The following is a 21,191-nucleotide window of genomic DNA, read 5'->3' as shown; positions in this document are numbered from 1 at the left end:
TGGATGTGATGATATGTGTGTTCAACCTCGTTTCTCAACAACATATCACTCATATAATAACAGTATTCGACAACATCTTTGGCTTAGCTGTCGTTTTAACTCCACCAGATGAGGTTTCTGATGAAGAAAATGCTGCATGCGCAGGGAGAACATGCAAACTCCAGGCAGCGCTGCAGCCACAGAGCTCCTCCTCCCCACTCTGAACTCCTTAATGAAAGGCCCGGGGCCGGAGCGCCAGACCTGGCACGAGGGGATGTACGCCGTGGAAAACCCGCTCATTAAAGAGCGGCTGTGCCGAGGAAGACATCAGCTGCGGCCGATTAATCACTGGGTGGCGCTCGCCGTACGGACGCCGTGTCGTTGTTCTCTAATACACCCTGACTTGGCAAAAAGTTTGGCTGTGATGCAGCCGTCAGAGTAACCAAGAGTAACGCCGAGCAACAAACACTTTCTCCGCCTGCAGCCTGTGAGTAATGCTGCATGAATCAGAGGGCTTCTTTCTGTGTGTGTGTGTGTGTGTGTGTGTGTGTGTAGAGTTCAGCCTATTGTCAGCGAGGCTGCAGGAAAGTCCAAGCAGCCAGACCGTCCCTCACGCTCTCATTGCCCACCTCTGCATTGTCCTCCGTCCCTCTCGTTCCCGTCAGTGTTTCAGTGTTTCTGGGACACACTTCCACGTTTCCACGAGGGGAATTCCACTTACAGTCACAGCAGCACTCTTATCGAGATGCCCCGCCCCCCCCCCCCCCCCCCCCCCCCCACACACACACACACACACACACACACACCCCAGAGGGATATTCTTTGAAACTTCCCCCAACAGCCCACAAAAGAAAAAACACACATTATTGATGAGGATTCCTCAAACATCTCTGAACGCCAGAGAGCTCCAGCGTGGAAAACACAGAAGAAAACACGCTTTTGAGAAGAAACCATGATAAAAGTGATGTTTAAAACTGAATAAGTGCAGTCAAGATTTCTTAAAATCATCAAATAAAGAAAACCCACATGGCCAATCATGGAATTGTAGACTTTTCATCGCCTTTGGAGCAAACAGCAGCTGTTTTCATGTCTTGGTGGTAATAATGAGAGTTTATATTCCAAACCAGCATATTTCATAAAAGTAGCTTTTAGGATGTTTTGTCATTGTTCAAGCTCTCGCGTCTGTTTGCTTGATGTAAACATCGCAGCCCTGACTCTGAGATGTGATAATAATTAAATTTTTCCTCCAAATGGGCTTCAATGAGACCAGACCACAAAGAAAACTTAAGAAAGCAGAAACACTGTGTTTCACACACAAATGTTTACATGAAGGTTCCGTCAGGATGAAGAAAAACAGACTAATGTCTGGCTGATGGGGGCATTTTCAACCAGACACATTGATTTGATCAGTCGGACTCATAACACACACACGTGCTGCGCCTGCTGCGACTTGTTAAAATATGTGTGAAAAAGGCAGACAGGTTGTCTTTTTCCTTTTGAAACGTGAGTCTCTCTGCAGGACGTCTTCTCTTTCCTTCACAGCAGAACAGCTCTGGACCATCAGCTTCTTCTGTACCTCAAGAAATCAATTTACCGACACTATGAAACAAACAGAAACACATTAAATGTTTTCGTTTTTTTAATTGGGCTTCATTATACTGAAGAACACAAGCTAGTCTTTTAGGAAAGTTTTAGTTACGTTGCTAGAAATGTCAAAAGTTAATTCTCTTAAGAATCTTATTCATTACATTGAAACATAAAAATAAAATAGGAAAGTGTGTTTTCTAGAAGAAAAATAAAAAACAACAGAACATCTCGTGCTTTTCTTCTTAACGTTTCTCATATATTTGGGAGTTCCCGGTCTCTGAATGGTCGTTTTTTGACGTCAAATCTGACTTACAGGAATAATAAAGCAGTTTTGGACAACAGCAAGCATGATGATTGATATTTTAATCATAGCCACCAAATGTATTTTATTGCAGCTGTAAATTATTAAACGCAGCCCTTTTCTTTGTGGTATTTTTGAGGCTATTATGTATTCACTAAGGCTCACTGAGAGGGGTTGGATTTATAATTTTCCTAGACTGCAGGCAGCTACTGAAATAACTTTGTCTGGCTTTGTGCTCCCTGTTATTTCTGCTTTTTTGGACTTTTAACAATCTACATTATTACAGGTTAGTTTGTTTAATGCTGCTTTATATCACTCAATGGTTAATGTCAATCTCAAACTACTGTTTTCATTCAAGGTTCAGTTGGTTTTTATTTAAATCAGCATCTTACTTCAGATATCTTTAGACACGAGCCACATTTATCTCTTAAAATGTTTCAGTTTTTAAAGTTTTGTCTCATATTTATGCAAATATGTGACATATATGTCATATTGCTTTATGTTATGTAGTGATTGTTACATCCAACTGTCTCCTGTTATGTCTTGTTGTTGATAATTTCTGGATGTCAACCTTGATACGATATTTCAGATCATGTCATGATAGTGTTACATTACTCAGGTATTACGTTATGTAATGTTTACTATGTTAAATTTCACAAGGTGGTGTTATGTGATGTTATGTGATGTTGTTATGTTACTGGCTGTTCTATTCTTTTTAATACATGCCTTATCTTTATCATATGACTGTGCCTTTATCAATAAACTCTTTATATTTCAGGAATGCAGGCCCTCCACCCATCCCATGTTTGAACAACAGTTATTTATATTGATTACATTCCCCTCATTTTCTATTTCTATTTGCTGTTTGTTTATATCATAACCTACATATTTCAAGAATATGAAAGTATGATGACCATCTGTCTCTGATTGTTCTGTTGTTAAAATGAAGCCATATTTGGATGAGATTTTGTTTAATTTTCATGTAATACGTTTTGTGAAAAATAATCTTCATCCTTGATTTGATCTGATTAGATTAGAAAGACCATAATAGGTGAGGAAATCTTTTTTCCAGCCAACAATCTTCACAATGCACATAAGACAACACAAAACATTGTAATACAGTGAAGGAAAGCTACAGAAATCCACAAGTCCAGAGGGTTGATCCTAAAACAGAGACACTGAACCTGGTTTGTAACTGTTGTGTAGAATATACTTTATACTTATGCAACTTTAATATATTTTATTCTTTTAATACATACAGTAGAGATAATGGGCTTTCCAATAAACAATGAATTTTGTTTATCTTATTGCCTTGACCTTAATAAAGCTTTTATTTTAATGCCTTTATTTGCTTTGTTTCACTGTATTTAACTGTAAAGCACTGTGGATTATGTCTGAATGTTGCTACATAAATAAATGTGAATCTTCCCTCCCAAGAATTACAGGAGAAATAATAATGTAGAGAAATAATATGTATACCATAATAACTGAAGATTGTGAAATTATTTCTTAAATATGGAGTAAAGTACTATCAATATTGTGAAGAGTAAATAAAAAACAATGACGTAAACAATGGTAATAGACATATATAATTGCAATGACCTGAACACGTGCGGGTCTGGAGCAGCAGGTGGGAACGGGGCTCAGTCAGACCACTTGGGGGACTCGGGTCTCCGGTCCCAGTCCGGATCAGAAGGAGGAGCCAGGCTGGAGGAAGTGGCTCCGCAGCCTGCTGGATGTGTGTGTGCTCGGAGCGGTTACCTCCTCCATAGCAGCGAGAGTGTCGCAAACCCACCGGGCTGAGTGAAGGGACGCAGCGGAGGACAGAGAGCAACCCGGCCTCCGGAGCTAACCGCTTCCCGGACTGGAGCCCGCCTGCCCCCCCGCCATGGAGGAGTCCGGGTCGGGGCTGTAGCTGCCCAGGTACAGGTCGAAGCGGCGCAGCCGGTCCGGGAGCGAGCAGTATGCACTCAGACTGCAGGCTGCTGCGGGCAGAGCGGTAATGGTGGGCAGGGGAGCGACAGGGGCCGCCGCCGGGCTCCCCGTCCTGTCGGTTCTCCTCATCCTCACCGCGGAGCGCTGCGCGGCGCAGAAAGGTGGGTGACACCCGGGGGGGGGGGGAACCGGGGGGGCACCCGCCTCATAAACAACCACGTACACGCGCACATTCACATGTTCCCAGCTCGTGCTGCTCCTGCTGTTTTTTTTTTCTTTTCCTCCAAACTTACCTTTCTTTTACCGTGCGCGCGCGCGCGCGCGTGTGTACGTGTAGTTTACGCTTCGCTGACGCCGCCGCCCGTCACGGTGAAAACCGGACGGACCGGTTCCTGAAAAACCCAGATTGTGGCGGAACCGCCGCCGCTCGGCCCGGTTCCTCTCAGCAGAATCCGTCTGTCGGTGTAACCGAGCCGGCAGACGCTCCACGTCCGAGCCTCCCGCTCGTCTGCGTCTCTCTGCGACAACTTTAACCTTAAACAGCCGTGTTTTTAAACGGAGTCTGGTGTGTGCGGTCTCCGCGCACGCTCGGGGTCCCGTGGCCTTGCTTCTCGGTGCACGTCGTCCAAACCTAGCCTCGAGTCGAACGCAGCAGATGCGTCGGGGTGAACGTGGTTTGCGTTTCGGGGCTTGTTTTGCTGCTCGGTGGATGTGAATATTGAGCAGTTGGTCAGAGTAAACAGCTGCCCTCTCAGGTGGCCAGGCTGGGGGTGGGGAGGCAGCAGTGGGGGCTGTAAACACGTGGGCAGTCTGTCACAACTTTAAATTCCACATGGATTATTGTCCCACCTTAAACTCTGGGTTTTGAGGGGTTTGAGTGCCTCTCCCGGGCTGCTCTGGGAGGACAATGCGAGCAGCTGCTGTTGTTCAGGCACTTCAGTGAGTCAGGGTGAGGGAAGCTGCTTTGTTTTTGTCTTGTTCATCTGGATAGTGTCCACTGAGAGGCTCTTACATAACCCCAGACCCACAGAACATCCACTTAGCACCATGGAGCGTGACTGCTGAGCGCTATCTCCAGCCATGAGTCCACAACATAAACAGCCAGTGTCTGTGCTTTGTGGCAGCGGAGGTCAGCAGGTACAGAAACATCTCTGAGTCAGGGGATCAAAATGTCTCCACCAGCATGGACCTGGCTCTTCACTTGGCTTCTGTTGATGACTTTATTGTCTAAACTCAACTTGTGTTGAAACAATAGTATCAATTTCATCTTGAGTAGGACTGAAACTATGAGTTTTTCAGTTTTATTCCAAATTATGTTTTTATTCGATACACAAACATTGAAAGACGTCCTTCAAAATCCAACCACATGTTTCCAAATGCATCACATTACATTATGTACGCCTCGTCTTCCCTGCAAGTCTAAAACCAACCACTAAATATCATTTCTGCCTCCAAGCTATTCGTAGATTGAACTTATTTTTGATTGATTGTGCTCACTTGTTTCAGCTGTAGCCCAAAGCAACTCTCCTTTCTCCCCCCAATATGGACTTCAGTGTCAGCCGAACAATTTATGGCTTCATCGCTACTATCACCTGAGCCACAGCTGATCTAGAAATCCTTCAAATGAGACTCTGGCAGATGCAAAAGCGTGAAACACATTCACAGCTTTCCTACCTGTTGTAGCAATGTGGAGAAATAAATGTAAACAGATGTTATGGAAGCAGGAACTCACAGATTTACTAGCATGGAAAATCTGTGCTCAAGTTTGAATAATTTGAATATTAATGGTTTTGGCAGCATGGTCGCGTATTTTACACAGTTGTGGAGTTTGAGCCTTCTGTCTCCCATACTGCCTGAAGAATGGAGGTTTGGGAGAGTGATGGAGCTGAGCAGGAGCGTGGGGAAGCTGCAGGAAGCTCAGACAGGAGTCACGCTTCCCCTGATTCACCGCCATCATCTGCATTCATCACAACCACACAACTACTGCGGGATAAGAGTCGCTGCTCTCTGCTTCTGGAGGAGTCCGAACCTTTGCACATGCCACTGATATAGCGAATTTAAGACCGTGGAGCAGGTTTGGAAAAAAAAGTTGTTTTCAGTGGCGCCGAGCATCGTTGTCATGTAAATAGACAATCTAAACGGAATGAAAGTTTTCAGTTTTCGCAGGAAATGGGGGCTTGGAAATGCTGTGACTTCACTTCACTTGGTGTCTTTCTTCTTCTTCTTCTTCTTGTTTTTCTCTCGTCCGGCGTTCCTCTGGACGTGCTCGCTGACGATTTGCGCTCGTCGGTGTCGCCCTGCAGGTGACGGCTGTGGCCCCACCGTGCTCGGCCCCAGCAGCGGGACGCTGTCCTCCCTGGGCTACCCGAGGACGTACCCCAACACCTCGGTGTGCGAGTGGGAGATCAGCGTGCCCCGCGGCAAGCGGATCCTCTTCCGCTTCGCCACGCTGGACATCGAAGACGGCGACTGCCAGGTCAGCTACCTCCGCCTCTACGACGGCATCGGACCGGGCCGGAGCGAGATCGGTGAGAAACACACACACACACACACACACACACACACACACACACACACACACACAGACCGGTCACTCAGGCAGGATTCCGCCGGGCTCGGGACGAGGCAGCAGGACTCTCCATCAGGTGGAGGTTCGCGGCCGCGAGGCCCCCTCCCCCGCACCTTTCAGACGGTGGATATTGGGTGTCCGGGTGCGCCGATTGTCTGAAACGGACATTTGAACATTCATATCCGCTCGATGTCATCATTGGCGGCTGTCCAGAGGTGAGGAGGAAGCGAGCCAGGGTTTGATCTTCTGTCTCTAGATCTGGTTACTTCCATCACTTTTCATGCTAATAGTTTAGCACCGCTGCAGAAAGACGTTTTCCCAGAGAAGCTGGCTGAAAGCACGCGCCGCTGCCTTCATAAGGTTTTACTCTGCCTGTGCATAAACAGTATTTTAACATATTTACATTAAACCAAACATGCTGCGAGGCTGTTAGAATTAGATGAAGAGATAAAGACACTTTCTAGACCCGGAAAAGCGTCTCTTGGCGTCTCACGGTGTGAAAGCCGGTGTTGAGTTTCACCGTGATGTTTCAGCCAGTGGGAGAGGGGGTCCGCAGCCCTCCTTAGCTCTAAACCGGGGGATAAAGGGCTGACAGCCGAGGTTTCACGCCGGGCTAATGCACACCGTGGTCTCAGGGGGGTCCGAGCCTCCTCCAGCCGGGAGACGACAAAAGGCAGGACACACCCTGGACCAGGTGTGTGACGGTTACACACTTTCCTCTAAACCATCATGGAGCAAACAACAACTGGATTTTATCAGAGGACATCAATATTACTGTAATTACATTCATTAGACACTTCTGAGCTGAGCTTTTAGAGGGGTTTGTGATAGAAGAGTCTAAACTCTTTTCTTTTTCATGTCTTTCCTCGTGTCGAGCAGTGAAACACTGCGGTTTGGGAGTGAACATCAGAGAGCCGGTGGAGTCCGCCGGCAGCCAGGTGACGGTGCAGTTCATGAGTGGGATCCACCACACCGGGCGAGGAGTCTACCTGTCCTACTCCACCACCGAGCACACAGGTAACACGGCTGGGGGTGGAGGTTGCCTCTTGGCATTATCGGGACTGTTTTATTCTCCTTATTTCTGGAGCGTTCTGAGGTGATACCTTGTCCTAGAAAGACTCACACGGAGTGTGAGAGGTGACATGGGAGTTTGTCTGGAAGCTGCCAACTCGTTATTCCCCCCCTTCTCACTTAACAGCTTGGAAACTGAAGTTCACACTGCAGCTTTGCTGCAATAAGCCAGTGTGAAGGAGTCTGCAGTTTCTAGAAGTTATGTATTAGTTTGCATAAATACCCACAGGAGGGAGGAGGAAATGCTTTACCGCAGGGATTTTTCTCAAGCTGAAACATGAAATTGATGATTGATGGATAGATAGTGTCACAGCAGGTACAGAAACTAGAGGAAACACAAATATGTCAGAAGTAAATACGATGTAGGAATGATTTTGTGCATTTTTTGTGGTGTTGGTTATGGAGGACAGAGATTATTGTGGTTCAGTGACCGTAGGTCTGGCAGAGGAAGATGTTTGCTGAATAAGAGTTAGCTTTTCTCTCCTACTTGAGCCATCATGTTTGCCAACATTGCAGCCAGCATCAAACACTTTTTTCTCTGAACGTGCTAAATAATGGGTCAGACGTCCCGGTGGTTTTCAGAGTTCAGAAACTCGCGGGCCGTGTTGTGATGTTTGTTGCTGTGTTGAAAAAGATTCGGGCTCCTGTTTGTTTCATGAAGTGCTCAGAAAGAAGCAGCTCTTCCTTTGTTGTTAAAGCCAACGTTGGTTTTAAAGCCGCTGAGATGGATTCTGATGAAATGGACGATCACAGGCATCAGCGTACGATGGTAGCGTAAAACCCTGGAGGTTTTGAAGAGATTTGACCTTTTGTTGTTCTCCTGTCCAAAGTGAATCCTTCCTCCATAGTGCACCTGTTACTCACGTGGAGCTGGAGCCTGTCTGCTGGCGGGAGGCAGAACGAGTGCAGAGCTCCTCACCTGAACCGGAAACTGACTCTTCCAGTGATTATATGGAATCATCCAGAACAGGACTGAAGCGCTGACTGGTCCGTCTTCGTGCGGGTCCCTCAGCCTATTGCAGCGCAGCGTCTGTTTATCTCCGTCCAGACGGCTTCTTCTGGTTTCCTCTCATTATTATTGGATGAAATCAGATCAGCTTTGACGTCGGCCTGCTTTCTCTTGAATTAGATACCTTTTAAGATGACCTCATGCTGGGTTTTCTCTGGTCTGCGTCTCTATTTATTCTGGATGCTGCTGCGATGTCTTTGAAGCAGTTAGCAAACGGTGTCTGCTGAAACCAGAAGGTTGAAGTTTGAGCTGAGTCCGAGGAGCTGCGCTGATCACTTTGTTAATGCAGTTATTGACTTTAATTTCTCCCTATAAAAAATGACAGAAAGGTTAAAACAAACAAAGCTTTTAATTCTGTATATATCAAAATGCATAACACACAATATCAAGCAAAACTAAAGGTGATCACTCCTTGTTTGGAACCTGGAGCTCTGGTGTTTCCGTCCAGGAGATCAGGAGTAAACAACGAACCAGTTCACGTCATTTTGGATCAATAAAAGCGCTCTGCTGGCCAGTAAACAAAGGAAATGTAAATATCAGTTCTGTAAAATCAGGTCAGGAGGATTAAAGGACAGGAATTCTCTTCTTGCGGCTGAATGTGCTCAAGTTTGTGTTCAGTCAAACAGAGATTTAACAGCCTTCCTTTAACGATGCAAATCCGCCTGTACGCTGTGATTTTGGACAGAATATGAAGATTTTATTATCGGATGCAGCAGAGAGGTGAGGCAGAAATGCTGAAGTGGTAAAAGGAACTGGGAGTCACTGAGAAAATACATTTTATGATTTTATTAAAAGACCTCTCTTTTCTTGAAGCTTCTCTATTTCTGTGTGACGATATGTAGAGTGACAATACATTAAATAAATGATATAAGCAGATATGAACCCAGGCTTTCTGTTTTGGAGCCTAAAAACTTCTTTATTCATTTATTTGGTTATTATGATCAAACTGAAGAACTGTACTGTTGATACAGTGAAGAAGTAGAAGAGAGTCTCTCTTTAGACCGAACGATATCTGGAAAGATAATCAGTCAACTAAATTCATTGATACCTGGAGACTCGGCGACGCCTTATCAGTATCATGAACAAATGTTTTAACATAAATCCGTCATGACATGATGTGAACAACTGGTTTTTACAGTGTAATGAAAGGTGTTGCCTGTAATCTTAATAGCTTTATGAATTCTAGAAATGTCCCACGGCTCTGAATGGCTGATGGCACGTCAGGCTGGTTTTCTGATGGACCACCCTGATGACTCTTCTCTCTCATGCTGTCTTCATTCAGTCGAGATGTTACCAGCTCCTAAAAACAGATTCTGGTGTCTTGGTTTAGCTTCTCCTCTTTGAGGAAGTCGGCGTGTGTTCTGGGGGAAGCGTGCTTCATCACGTCCAGCATCTGCAGGAATTTCAGATAAGAGATAATCCGAGCCACAGCAGGAGGAAGAAGGGAGAGCGCAGCAGAGGAATAAACCAATCAGTGGAGGTGGACGACTGCGGTTTGTTGCTCCTGTGGAGCTGATGCTCCCGGTGAGACTGGATGAGCGTGGGTGGCAGAGTTTACTCAGATAAGTGAATCAGTAACCATGGTGACCTTGGTGGCTGGAGCTGTTCCTGTTTGACGGCTTGTTTTTCCACACTGGACTCTTTTTTCTTTTTTTTTTTGATGTTGTTGAAGACTCAGAAACTCACGCCAAAAGTGCTCAGATCTCTGATTTTAGCTTCTTGAATATGACTACACGATGGATTTATTTGACTTTCCTTAAATATCCCATCATTTCACAGATCACGAGCCAGTAAAATACTCATCCTGATCCTCCTGAAAGTTTTTATCTGCAGCAGGCAATCTGTTGATTGACTGGAAAAAAAAAGCTCAATAAATAATAAATGCTTTGTCATAAAAGTCGTTTGGCCTTCAGGATGTGTCCTAAAAGCTTGTAAAACAGGCCATCTGGGCATCACACAGCCTGGGGTGACGTTTCACCGTCCCTCAGCCCCGAAAGAGGCCCTTCAGAAATATTCAATGAAATGAAATCACTGCTTCTACTTTGCTTCTATTTTAATGACAATTGGTTTATTTTTCTTGTTATTCTGAGTTTACCCATTTCCCATTTCTTATCTATTGGCCAGCTCAAAGAATTTTTTTAACGCAGTATTTAGAATTATTTAATGTCTAAAGACTTCTAAAGTTGGCCATCGTGTTGAGATTAGATTACTACAGTAATCAGACAAAACACCCGAGAGTCCAGAGTGGGACTGATTTTAATGCCGTCCTCGTGGGAGAATTAAGTAAAGTAAACCATCATGTATCAGGGATTCAAAATCTACTAGAAACCACAGAAACTGAGCTCTGTGTCCATGTTTTAGCCTCTTAAAATAAAAATAAATCCAGATGTCTGAGCATAATTTAAGTCAGAAGAAGCTCTCAGCACAATGAAATGTGAAGATTCTCAGTAGAAGCTTTTAACTATTTGTAATCAAAGAAATAATCTTGAATCATTTAACAGTGAACAATGTGTATTGACACTTTATAATCAGTTCTGAGGATTACTTTTCACCAACAGGAGGAATCTTCCACATGTGCTTCTTTAGAGCTTCATGATACCGTATAATTAAACCGGTCGAAGCGTTTCTTTTCTTCCTCCAGTGGCTGAGAGTTCTGCAGGGGCATGTTGTGACTCGGCCTGTTTGCCTTTTGCAGATCTCATCACATGTCTGGACAAAGGCTCTGATTTCCCCGAGGCAGAGTTCAGGTAAATAAAAGTTGGCCTTGTGTCAATATCCCTGCAGTTGTCACGCAGTCAGATACTAATTGTGTTTGTCTCTGTAGTAAATACTGCCCGGCGGGCTGCTTGACGTCCCCAGAGGAGATTTCTGGAACCGTACCAAACGGATACCGAGAGGTGAGTCCGCTGCAGGTGTTTGTCTGTCCGTCCTCTCCACCGCCCTGAGTCACTCTGCTCCGATGCCGTCCGGTCACGGTAACCAACTCGTCACCGCTGTTGGCTTACTCATGTTTTCATGGCTTCGCTCCATCACGTTTCAATTTTATTTATGTGGCGCCAACTACAACACTTCGAAAACCCAACGATCCCTCACGTCCCGGCTTGGACGGAGGACAGGAAAAACTCAATTTTGACAGGAAGAAACCTTCAATAGATTCAGACTCGGAGGTGGAGGCTTTTCTGCTCCACTGAAAACAAGCTGACATCAGGCGAGATGCTCAGATCGTTAACCTTCAAGTCCACTGCAGGAAAGGAAAGAAAGGAGAGCGAGGGAGAAAGAATGAGAGCAGATGTCGTTTAAGTGATGACTGTTTTCACGGGAATAGCAGAAATGTTCAAGACGATGTAGTTTTCATGTTGGGCCACTAGTTAGCGCTGTCAATTGTTTTTGTAATGAAGCCATGCCATGTGCTCAGAAAACAATAAACTGTAAACAGCGATGGAGAACACAGACATTCGTATGGACAGAGCATCAAGTCGGATTGTTATTACGGTGACTGTCAACTCTAAAACTACCAAGACCAGGAGGATGTGGACTGGGAGTCATGGAGGCCACCATTGTTTTTATCTACTTGCATGTGAACTGGTTACTATAGCCATGAGATGCATTTGCAGTAGTGACGTTTCAAAAAAATTGTTTCCCCCATTTCCCTGAGCTGGAGTGTTTTTGAGAAGTTCACTCCTGGACGCCCTTTTCAACAACTTGTTTTCAGCGGCTCTGAGCATGGACACCCAAAACACTAAAGTGTCACGGTTTCACTGGTTTTCATTGTATGACGCAGCCGTCGACAGATTCCCGGTTCCCCACAGTGGAACAGTATCTGACATCTGAGACACACTTCCTCTTCCTGTTTCTCTTAAGGGTTTGTTATGTTATTGTGTAAATGGAGCATGCTGGTATGCACGTCCTGGACTGATGACATCACGGCACCTCACAGTGTGTGATGTCATTGTGGCACAGTATCTCTGGCTGATGATGTCATGGCACCCCTTGGTGTGTGATGTCATGGTGCAGTGTCTCTGACTGATGACCTCACAGCACCTCAGTGTGTGATGTCATGACACGGCGTCTCTGGGTGATGACCTCACAGCACCTCAGTGTGTGATGTCATGACACAGCGTCTCTGGGTGATGACCTCACAGCACCTCAGTGTGTGATGTCATGACACAGCGTCTCTGGGTGATGACCTCACATCACCTGTGTGTGATGTCATGACATGGCGTCTCTGGGTGATGACCTCACAGCACCTCAGTGTGTGATGTCATGACACAGCGTCTCTGGGTGATGACCTCACAGAACCCCGTGGTGTGAGATGTCATGGCGCAGCGTCTCTGGCTGATGACATCATGCTCTGAAAAGAAAGAAAAAAAAATCTGGACTGAAGGAGGAGTGGTCCTGGCTGATGGAGGACAGGGAGGAGCGTCGGGGGCGTTCTTCAGGGAGCGACTCGCCCCACAGGAACAGGGGAGGGGCAGGGTCAGCGGGTGAAAGGGAGGTGAGATAATAGTTTGGCTGAAAAGAATAAGCCTGTAATCCAGTCCAGCTGCAGCAGGGAGCAGAACAGCGAGCGTCGCCGCGATGGCTCGGTGTGTTTGTGTGATTCATTCATGTTTGTGTGTGTTTGTGTGAAATGAGGATAATGGAGAGCGTGCAGCCGTACTTCACTCTGTATCAAACAGGGATCAGCTGCCACACCCAGATCACAATCCTGCTGCTCCCTTTATCTTTCCAAACCCTGCCTCGGGATCTCCCAGTGAAATCCCGGCCATGGGCCTTTGTGTGTTTTCTCGTGCCACTTATCACAGATGTGTGTGTGATTTTCGGAGTGGTTTCCTCCGTTGGAGCCGGGGTGCTGTGGTTTGGAGCCCAACCTTGTATTTGTGTAAGTGGTCTGGTACCCTGCTCTTTAGGATGTGGTGTGTGTTTTTGGGGAAGTTTAACAGTCGCAGGGTGAGTGTTGAGCGGCTGCGGCGACCTTGGACCGCTCTAATTGCGAGCGTGCACGGATACGTGTGATCGTCAACCGGTTTCCCCACAATCAGCTCGTCAGCTTTGAATTCCTGCCTGCGTCTTTTCCGGTAATGAAATCCCACCTCGCTCCGCCAGCTGTCGGTCGGGAGGATCTGGCAGCAGAGTGGAATGAGGGTTTTTTTTTTTTTTTTTTTTTTTTTTTTAAGCGATGTGGCAGCAGGTCTGGAGAGGAATGCAGTGACTCATTACCTTCAGTGCCACTCAGGATCCTCGGTGCAGGAGTGACGACACCCTGACTCATCGGCCTTTATCTGCCTGGGTCTGAAGGTTAACCGCTTGTTCCCACTCACTCGCTCCAGTGCACAAGTTCAGCATGAAAATCATCACATTTGTCTTTTAGTTACCAGATATGACACAATCAGTCAATTTCAGATTGAAAACAGTCTCATTTTGAATCCTCAGTGGAGGAAAACAATCTCGTCAGTCTTTATTCGATATTTGCTTTGCACATGCTGATATTTCAATGCATCGTGCTGCACCTATTTTTAGGCAATCATTTAGCTAAAATGTCAAATTTCCTCACACTGTTTTTGAATAAACAAAAATCTGCAGTTTTGAGTCGTGGTGGCATTTCTCACATTTAATCTCGTCAGCTGGATTCTGCGTTGGAACTCCACAACGCGTCCTTTCTCCTGCGTGTTTTCATGTCCTCTCACTGCGTGTTTTGGACGGCCTGTCCTCCAGATACACGCTCCGAAGGTTGATTAGCTGGACGTGAGCGTGAGTGAATACGTCTCATTGTGTCAGCTCAGTGTTGGACTGTTGATCTGCTCAGCTCAAATTGTCCGTCGCCCTTCTGACCCCAGCCGGGATAAAGAGGGTGCAAAAAGACGGATGAAGTCATTTACTTCTCATCATTTGATAAGCTTCTGCCAACATCCCCGGTCAACAAAAACAACCCGTTGCATATTTTTGCACGAATGCAGCTTCTCAAAATGTCATATCTCCCAACTATTTTAACCTTAAAAGTCCTCATTTCTGAGGTTATACAGCTGATTTTTTGGAAAATCGCTTGTAAAATTAGATTAAAAAACAAACCAGAGGGGAAAAATGATCCAAATCCTGACGACGGAATTTATTTATTACCTTTATTTAAATGAGTTTTGTACACATTATTACAGACATGGTTTATATGGTGTTTTTAAAACATGAGTCTTTGCTCTTGAATAGGAGGTTAAAAACTTTTGAAAGAAGGAGGTACGTTTTTGACAAATCATTAAAAACCCTCCAGTTTAATGTGTCACATTTCCTGCAGTGTGTATGCAATTTAACAAGATATTAAATACAAGTGGAAACTGAAAAAGCTCAGCACCACCTCCTGATAGGCCAGCGTGGGCCGGAGCGCTCGCCTTCCTGAACCAACACCCAGACGTCTGGACGGGACGTTTTGGAGGATCTGCCATCTTTTCATGACCTTCTGCTGATCCTTGGTGTCCTTTCCCCCCCTCGGTTCTTGTTTTCTGTCCTCTTTTTGTTTTGGATTTTTTTTGCCGGGGGAATCACAAAGACCTCTATAGTCTGTGACTCGTCTCATGTGGAAAATGTGTTTTCAGACAAACCCTCGCCATTTATTCTGCTATCAGTCCAGTTTGTCTCCTCTTCACACTGAATCAGATGTGGTTTCTAGGAATGGGAAAACAAAAGTGCACAACGAGACACAGTGTTGATCTTTCTGTGTGTGTGTGCGTGCGTGCGTGCAGTCCTCCCCTCTGTGTGTGGCAGCTGTCCATGCGGGTGTGGTGTCCAACGCGGTGGGAGGGAGGATCAGTGTGGTCAGCAGTAAAGGCATCCCTCACTACGAGGGCACGCTGGCCAACAACGTCACGTCCACTGGGTGAGAAACGCCGAGAGCCGCCGCGATCGGCAACAAAATAAAAAGACCAAACAAGCTCATGTGTGTCCGCTTCTTCCCACAGAGGAACTCTGTCCAACAGCCTCTTCACCTTCAGGACCAACGGTGAGCGTTTTAGTACCTGCTGCGCTCAGTGCGTCATCACGACGGAGCATGTGCAGAACGACCAGAATGAAGGAGAACAAACCCGCCGGTCTGTTCGGATTCAAAGTTAATTCTGAATGAAGCTTTCAGGCGTTTACATGGTGATTTTAGAGCAGATTTAGGCTTTATTAGGATTTATAGAGGAATAAAAAGTCCCATGTAAACACACGGAGTGTGACTCAACTTCACACTTTGCTCCTGCAGGACTTCTGAGCTGATGTGACTTTATAAGTATGGCATCTTCTAAACGCGCTCACATCGCACGTGGCTCCAGAGGAGTGTGTGTGTGTGTGTGTGTGTCCTAATGGCTTTAATAAGTGTAATAATTTTCCCCCGGGATGTCCTGCGGTGTAATTGTTCCCGTGCGCACTTAAACTTTTCCTTGAGTAGAAAACTTGCCCCGTCTGTTTTTTCTTTTTTCTTTTTTTAATAAGTCTGGAGGATATTAGCTGCATCTTTGTGTGCACGAGCTCAAGTGTTAACTGTGGCACCCCCGATTTTCTAATGGAAGGGGGGAAGAAATAAAGCCTAGCACATGTGAGGATGATTGTGATTGGTGTTTCCAGGCTGCTACGGCACGCTGGGCCTGGAGTCCGGCGGCGTGGCGGACACTCAGCTCAACGCCTCGTCGGCGTGGGACTGGAGCGCCGTCCCCGGTCAGCACAGCGTCTGGTCGCCGGCGGGGGCGCGGCTCAAGAAGGCGGGGCTCCCCTGGGCGCCCTCCCAGAGTGACCAGCAGCAGTGGCTGCAGGTCGACCTGAAGCGGGGGAAACGCATCACAGGTGCCGCGAGCGACGGACGCGCTCCCAGCATGCTTCAGGAAGTGGTCTCACCCCCCCCCCGCTCTCCTCTCTGCGTCCCTGAAGGCATCATCACCACGGGCTCCACGCTGAGGGAGTACCAGTACTACGCCTCCCAGTACCGCGTGCTGTACAGCAACAACGGCAAGCAGTGGTCCAGCTACCGGGAGCCCAACGCCACGCACGACAAGGTAGCGCACGCCGCAGGTCGATAGTCCGACGCCCGCTCTGCACTGACGTCATCCGCTTTCATGGATGTTTTTTCTCCCTCCTATTAAATTAGTGCAGATGGACAAAACGCTGCCTGGTTGCGGCGCTGTCACTCAGAGAAGGTTTTCATAGCGACTGGTATTGACTGAGAGATGTTTATGGCAGGAAATGGGAGCAGTCAGTGGTCTGAGTTAAGTGCTGCGGTGGACGAGTCGGGACGCTCGGGCATTAATAATGAATGGATATGGATTTAGTGGCTGGGACTGCTGTCTGCTGGGATTCTCACACACTCCCATTGTCAACAGGAAAGCAGTTATTAGTTGGCCAAGTTGGAGAATAATCAGCTTAAAGCTTACAGTGCATTTGTTCCAGTCAGCTTTTTTCCCAGTTTTTTTTTTTTTTTTTTGCAGCTGCTGTTCTGATTTCGCCACGGTTGGTGTTTAAACGAACAGTTTGGTCTCATTTTACGGCAGATTTTCCAAGGCAACATAAACTACCTTCACGAGGTGAGGAACAACTTCATCCCTCCGATCGAGGCGCGCTTCCTGAGGATCAGTCCCACCGCCTGGCACCAGAGGATCGCGCTCAAGCTGGAGCTGCTCGGCTGTCCGATTCCCGTCGGTGAGTCCAGTCTGCTCACGGGCGGCCAAACAGAGTGAGCAAGGGCCAGACTCATGGACTGAAGTTTGCGTTTTCCTCGTTTGCTCCAGTGAGGACCGAGTCGAGGATCTTCACCCCGTCTCGTCAGGTTCCACCTTCTGCCGGCACCAAGCGGCCGCCTCGCCTGGGCCAGACCACACACACCCCGGACATCCGAAACACCACCATGCCCCCGCACACCGGCAAAGGTACCGCGTGTCCGGGACCGCCCAGCTCTGCAGAATAAGAAACACAGTATTTTATGAGAAATTTCAGTGTAATTCGTCTCTATTTGAGACATCCAGAGTGACTCTCTTGTGGTGTCTCTGCTCGGGACAGACGTGGTTCTGGCGGCGGTCCTGGTTCCGGTGCTGGTCATGGTCCTGACCGCCCTCATCCTGACCGCGGTGTGTGCCTGGCACTGGAGGAGCAGGTGAGGCTTCCCGTCCTCGTGCCGAACGCAGAGCTCCGTTTTCTCCTCCATCACCTCGTTTCTCTTCCTTCCCAAGGAAGAAGAGCTCGGAGGGAACGTACGACCTTCCTCACTGGGACCGAACAGGTACGTCTGGGACCAGGCGCGTCAGGTTTCGGTGTTATTTTCCGGTTTTGCGGCCGTAACTCCGCTCCCCTGCCGCAGACTGGTGGAAAAGCATGAAGCAGCTGCTGCCGTCCAAGATGGTGGAGACGGAGGACTCGGTGCGGTACACCAGCAGCGAGGTTGGCCGGCTGTCCGGGAGGGGGGCGGTGCCTCGCCTCCACGCCGAGCCTGCAGGTAAAACATCCTCTATTTCACATTTCTTCCAAAACATCAGAATCCGAGAATTCAGAGGAAAGCTCCAGATTTCTTGACTCCTCGCTGATTGGCCCGACCAGCCTGCTCTCAGCCTGTCCTCATCCTGGGAGTCGGACTCGGCGCCGTGCGAGCCGTCCATCCTGGATAACTTAGAGAAGCAGCTGTTTCTGGGAAGTAAACTGTGTATTTGTCCCGGACTGTTTGCAGCTGTCTGCTGATGCACACCAGTCCTCTGAGGTCCAGCAGTGAGCTCCTCAACAAAAACTACACTTCCAGTGTTTATCCTGAAGTTCGCAGTAATGAGATTACAGCGCAGCATCGGGATTAGCCAACATCGCATTGATTAATCACCGCGTCTCAGGCTTCCACGCAGATCTGAGGCGCGATCGTTCATCCCGAGCCGCGGCTCTGGCAGATCCAGTATTTACTCTCCTGCTGCTCGGTTGTTGTTGCTGTTGGGGTTTTTTTTTTAAGCTCTTCCCGGTCCTGGGGGAAAAGAGCCGTCTCTAAATGCTTCATGATGTTCATCAGCAGTAACCGGGCGCGATGCTGAGCAGGTAACGTGCTGCGGTCGGGGTTTAATGCTCGGTGAATGAAAACAGCTGCGGGCTGACGTAGAGCCGTGGAGCCAGAACGGTGGGACGGGCGGCCAAACGGCGAGCCGCAGAGGGAGTAACCACGACCGTCCAGCAGCGTTTCACCGTTCGGCGGAGTGACTAGTTGAACGTCATCGGCCTCATCCCGGCGTTTTCCTCTCTGGTTTCAGAATACGCGCAGCCGCTGGTGAGCGGCGTGACCACGCTGGGCGCCCGCTCCACCTTCAAGCCCGACGAGGGCCCCGCCCCCGGCTACTCGGATTCAGACCTGTACGACGCCCCCATCTCCCCCGACATCTACCACGCCTACGCCGAGCCGCTGCCGGCGTCGGGGGCGGAGTACGCCACGCCCATCGTGGTGGACATGGGCTGCCACCTGAACCAGCCCCCCGCCGTCTGCGGCTTCAAGGGGGCGGGGCCCGCCGCCGGCCGCCAGGCGGGACGCTCGGCGTACGACACGCCGAAAAACGCCAGCGGACAGGCCACGCCCACCGCGGACCTGACCTATCAGGTGCCTCAGAGCTGCGCTCAGAAACCCGCCGGACAGGGCTGAGGAGGACGACCACGGCTCGGCCCCGCCCTCGGAGATGGAGGGGGCGGGGCTTAGTTCCTTGAGACTCTGCTGCCCGGACGCCGGTGCGCCGCCGCAGGCTGCTGGTGTGGCGCCGTTACAGTCCAATCACTGAAACCACAGAGATGAATGTGTTCTGCCCCCCCGGGGAGCCGAGCAGCGGCAGGAGGGGCGGGAACCGCAGCGCTGACTACTGTTGATACAGACTCTGTCCCTGTTCTGTGATTTATGTTCTAGTTGTTTTAAGTAGGTCTTGCATCCTGTGAAACTGTGATTTCCATTCTGTCGTTATTCTGTTACAACCTTCTAATTTACATCCACGGACTCTGAGGGTCCTCTTACTGAACCAACGCCCATCATCTGAAATCAAGCAGTTGCTCCTCTGCTGGAGAAACTCACACGTTCCACGGTACTTCTATTTTTTTTTTTTATAGTCTTTTGAAGCATGACTTGAAATGGTGTGTACAGTTCCAGTAATTCCATTACTGCAATCCTGTTGGGACTCAAAATGATTTACTGATATTTATTTTAATGTTTCACATCCTGCTGATAAGGAGATACTTATTGAAAACCATCCCGCCACTACGCTCTAATAATTAGGTTACACTGTTGTGGACTTGTTGTCTCGCCGAATCTGGTCAATCTCCACTTTAACTCCCCGACTGAAGACCAAATGTGACGTTTTTGCGCTCGTTCACGACGGAGCACGCTCTCGCCAACGGGCTCGGCCAAATTAAAGCAGTCTTAAAATGTGTCTTCACGAAGAGAAAGGTACAAGAAGAAGAGGTAGTAAATATGTTACAGCTGTGATTCTTCCATAGTGTGTGTGTGTGTGTTTTTTTGAACTGGGTGTCTGTTCTGTGCCTCCTCTGTGTCGGTGTGTGTACGTATGTGCGGTAAGCTGTTGTGCGGAGGTGGTAGTTGTTGTTTTTTTAGCTGTTGTGGACTGCATTCCTCTCCCGTCCACCTGCGGTACTGATGTGTCCAAACGGCTGGGAGAGAACGAGCTGCTTCACATCTCCGGCGGCAGGGGGGGGGGGGGGGAGCGGCGGCTGTTCCAACAACTCCGCCGCCGCGGAGCCCCCCCCCCCCCTCCGCTCAGTAACCAAAGTGAACTTTATCCAGAGGTTTGGTGCTCGCTGGTCCCAGAGGGCTCGAGCCCACGTGGCTCTCACTGATTGTACAAAGAGAAATAAAGAGTTTTTAAGATAAAATCTTCGAGCGTCATTAAGATACATAAACAGGATCGAAGCGTTCTGATTGGACGGGAGGCGGACATGACGCGATTACGTCTACAAGAAGTAAACAAAACATGCTGGCGGCAATTTTTCTTTTTTGATCAACTTTTATGCTACAGCTTTGAAAATGTCCACATCGGTATGCGCCGGTCCATCTGCTCCTTTCATTATATCCATCTCTTCTCTAGTCTCCGTAAAATAAATCGTCTCCGTATGAGTCGAAGCGTGGGGCCGCCATCTTGGAATAATGCATCATCGCCACAGCGGAGCATGCACAGAAAGAAGCACCTAACTTACCTATAATTCTGCTCCCAAAGGAGACGAAACCAGCCATTCTATTCAGAATTAACCTAAATTTAAAATTTCATTTTAAAGCTTAACCTTTATCCGGATTTAAATAGGAATAAAAAGTCCAATATGAACACACTGATTGATGGGCTGCCTCTGCTCGTATTCGACTTGACCTGTAAAAAGCATGAGAAAAATTTAGAATAAAAAGATTAATTTCTGTTCATGCTCAATTATATCACTTTGTCAATGTTTAAAAAAATAGAACTTCTCATTAGCATTGTGACTTTCTTGTAATACCACTTCGATCCACAAGGTGGTGCACTGAGTCCCCAGATGATTGGATTAAACTACACTTGTCTGTTCTAAGCAAGGAAACCAGGAACTGTCAGACCGTAAGTGACGGCGATCAAAGGAAGATTTCCAAATATAAATTCCCCAATAAAAACAAGGAAAACAAACTACAAATATGTGATTTTTAGCCCTAAAAGTAGTTAATTGTTGCTTTTCTTCCATTTCTGTTTGGAATTATAAACTAGAGGTGATTTAAACAACACACAAAGGTAAACCTACGTTCA

The 21,191-nt window shown here is 47.6% G+C and overlaps 1 protein-coding gene across 1 annotated transcript; it reads left to right on the top strand.

Annotated features, from left to right (window-relative positions):
- Window positions 1–3,581: 3,581 nt before the first annotated feature.
- On the top strand, window positions 3,582–20,295 carry dcbld2 (discoidin, CUB and LCCL domain containing 2). Its single transcript, XM_030112352.1, has 15 exons — window positions 3,582–3,963; window positions 6,106–6,330; window positions 7,251–7,388; window positions 11,147–11,198; window positions 11,276–11,348; window positions 15,183–15,316; window positions 15,399–15,439; window positions 16,045–16,260; window positions 16,345–16,469; window positions 16,962–17,109; window positions 17,199–17,336; window positions 17,467–17,560; window positions 17,637–17,686; window positions 17,765–17,899; window positions 18,687–20,295. Exons 1-15 carry the CDS (start codon window positions 3,870–3,872, stop codon window positions 19,067–19,069), a joined length of 2,046 nt encoding a protein of 681 aa, XP_029968212.1. The 5' UTR covers window positions 3,582–3,869; the 3' UTR covers window positions 19,070–20,295.
- The last annotated feature ends 896 nt before the right edge of the window (window positions 20,296–21,191 follow it).

This window comes from Salarias fasciatus, chromosome 16, assembly GCF_902148845.1.
Source record: "Salarias fasciatus chromosome 16, fSalaFa1.1, whole genome shotgun sequence".
NCBI classification, from domain to species: Eukaryota; Metazoa; Chordata; class Actinopteri; order Blenniiformes; family Blenniidae; genus Salarias; species Salarias fasciatus.
The sequence above is the reverse complement of the archived record's forward strand: the minus strand, read 5'-3'. Positions and strand labels throughout refer to the sequence as shown.

What these genes read in the sequence shown, in the direction of transcription:
- dcbld2 (XM_030112352.1), top strand. Translation starts at nt 3,870, where the DNA reads ATGGTGGGCAGGGGAGCGACAGGGGCCGCCGCCGGGCTCCCCGTCCTG. An exon ending in AACAACGTCACGTCCACTGG is followed by an intron (nt 15,317 to 15,398) that starts GTGAGAAACGCC and finishes TTCTTCCCACAG; the next exon opens with AGGAACTCTGTCCAACAGCC. An exon ending in GCGGGGGAAACGCATCACAG is followed by an intron (nt 16,261 to 16,344) that starts GTGCCGCGAGCG and finishes GCGTCCCTGAAG; the next exon opens with GCATCATCACCACGGGCTCC.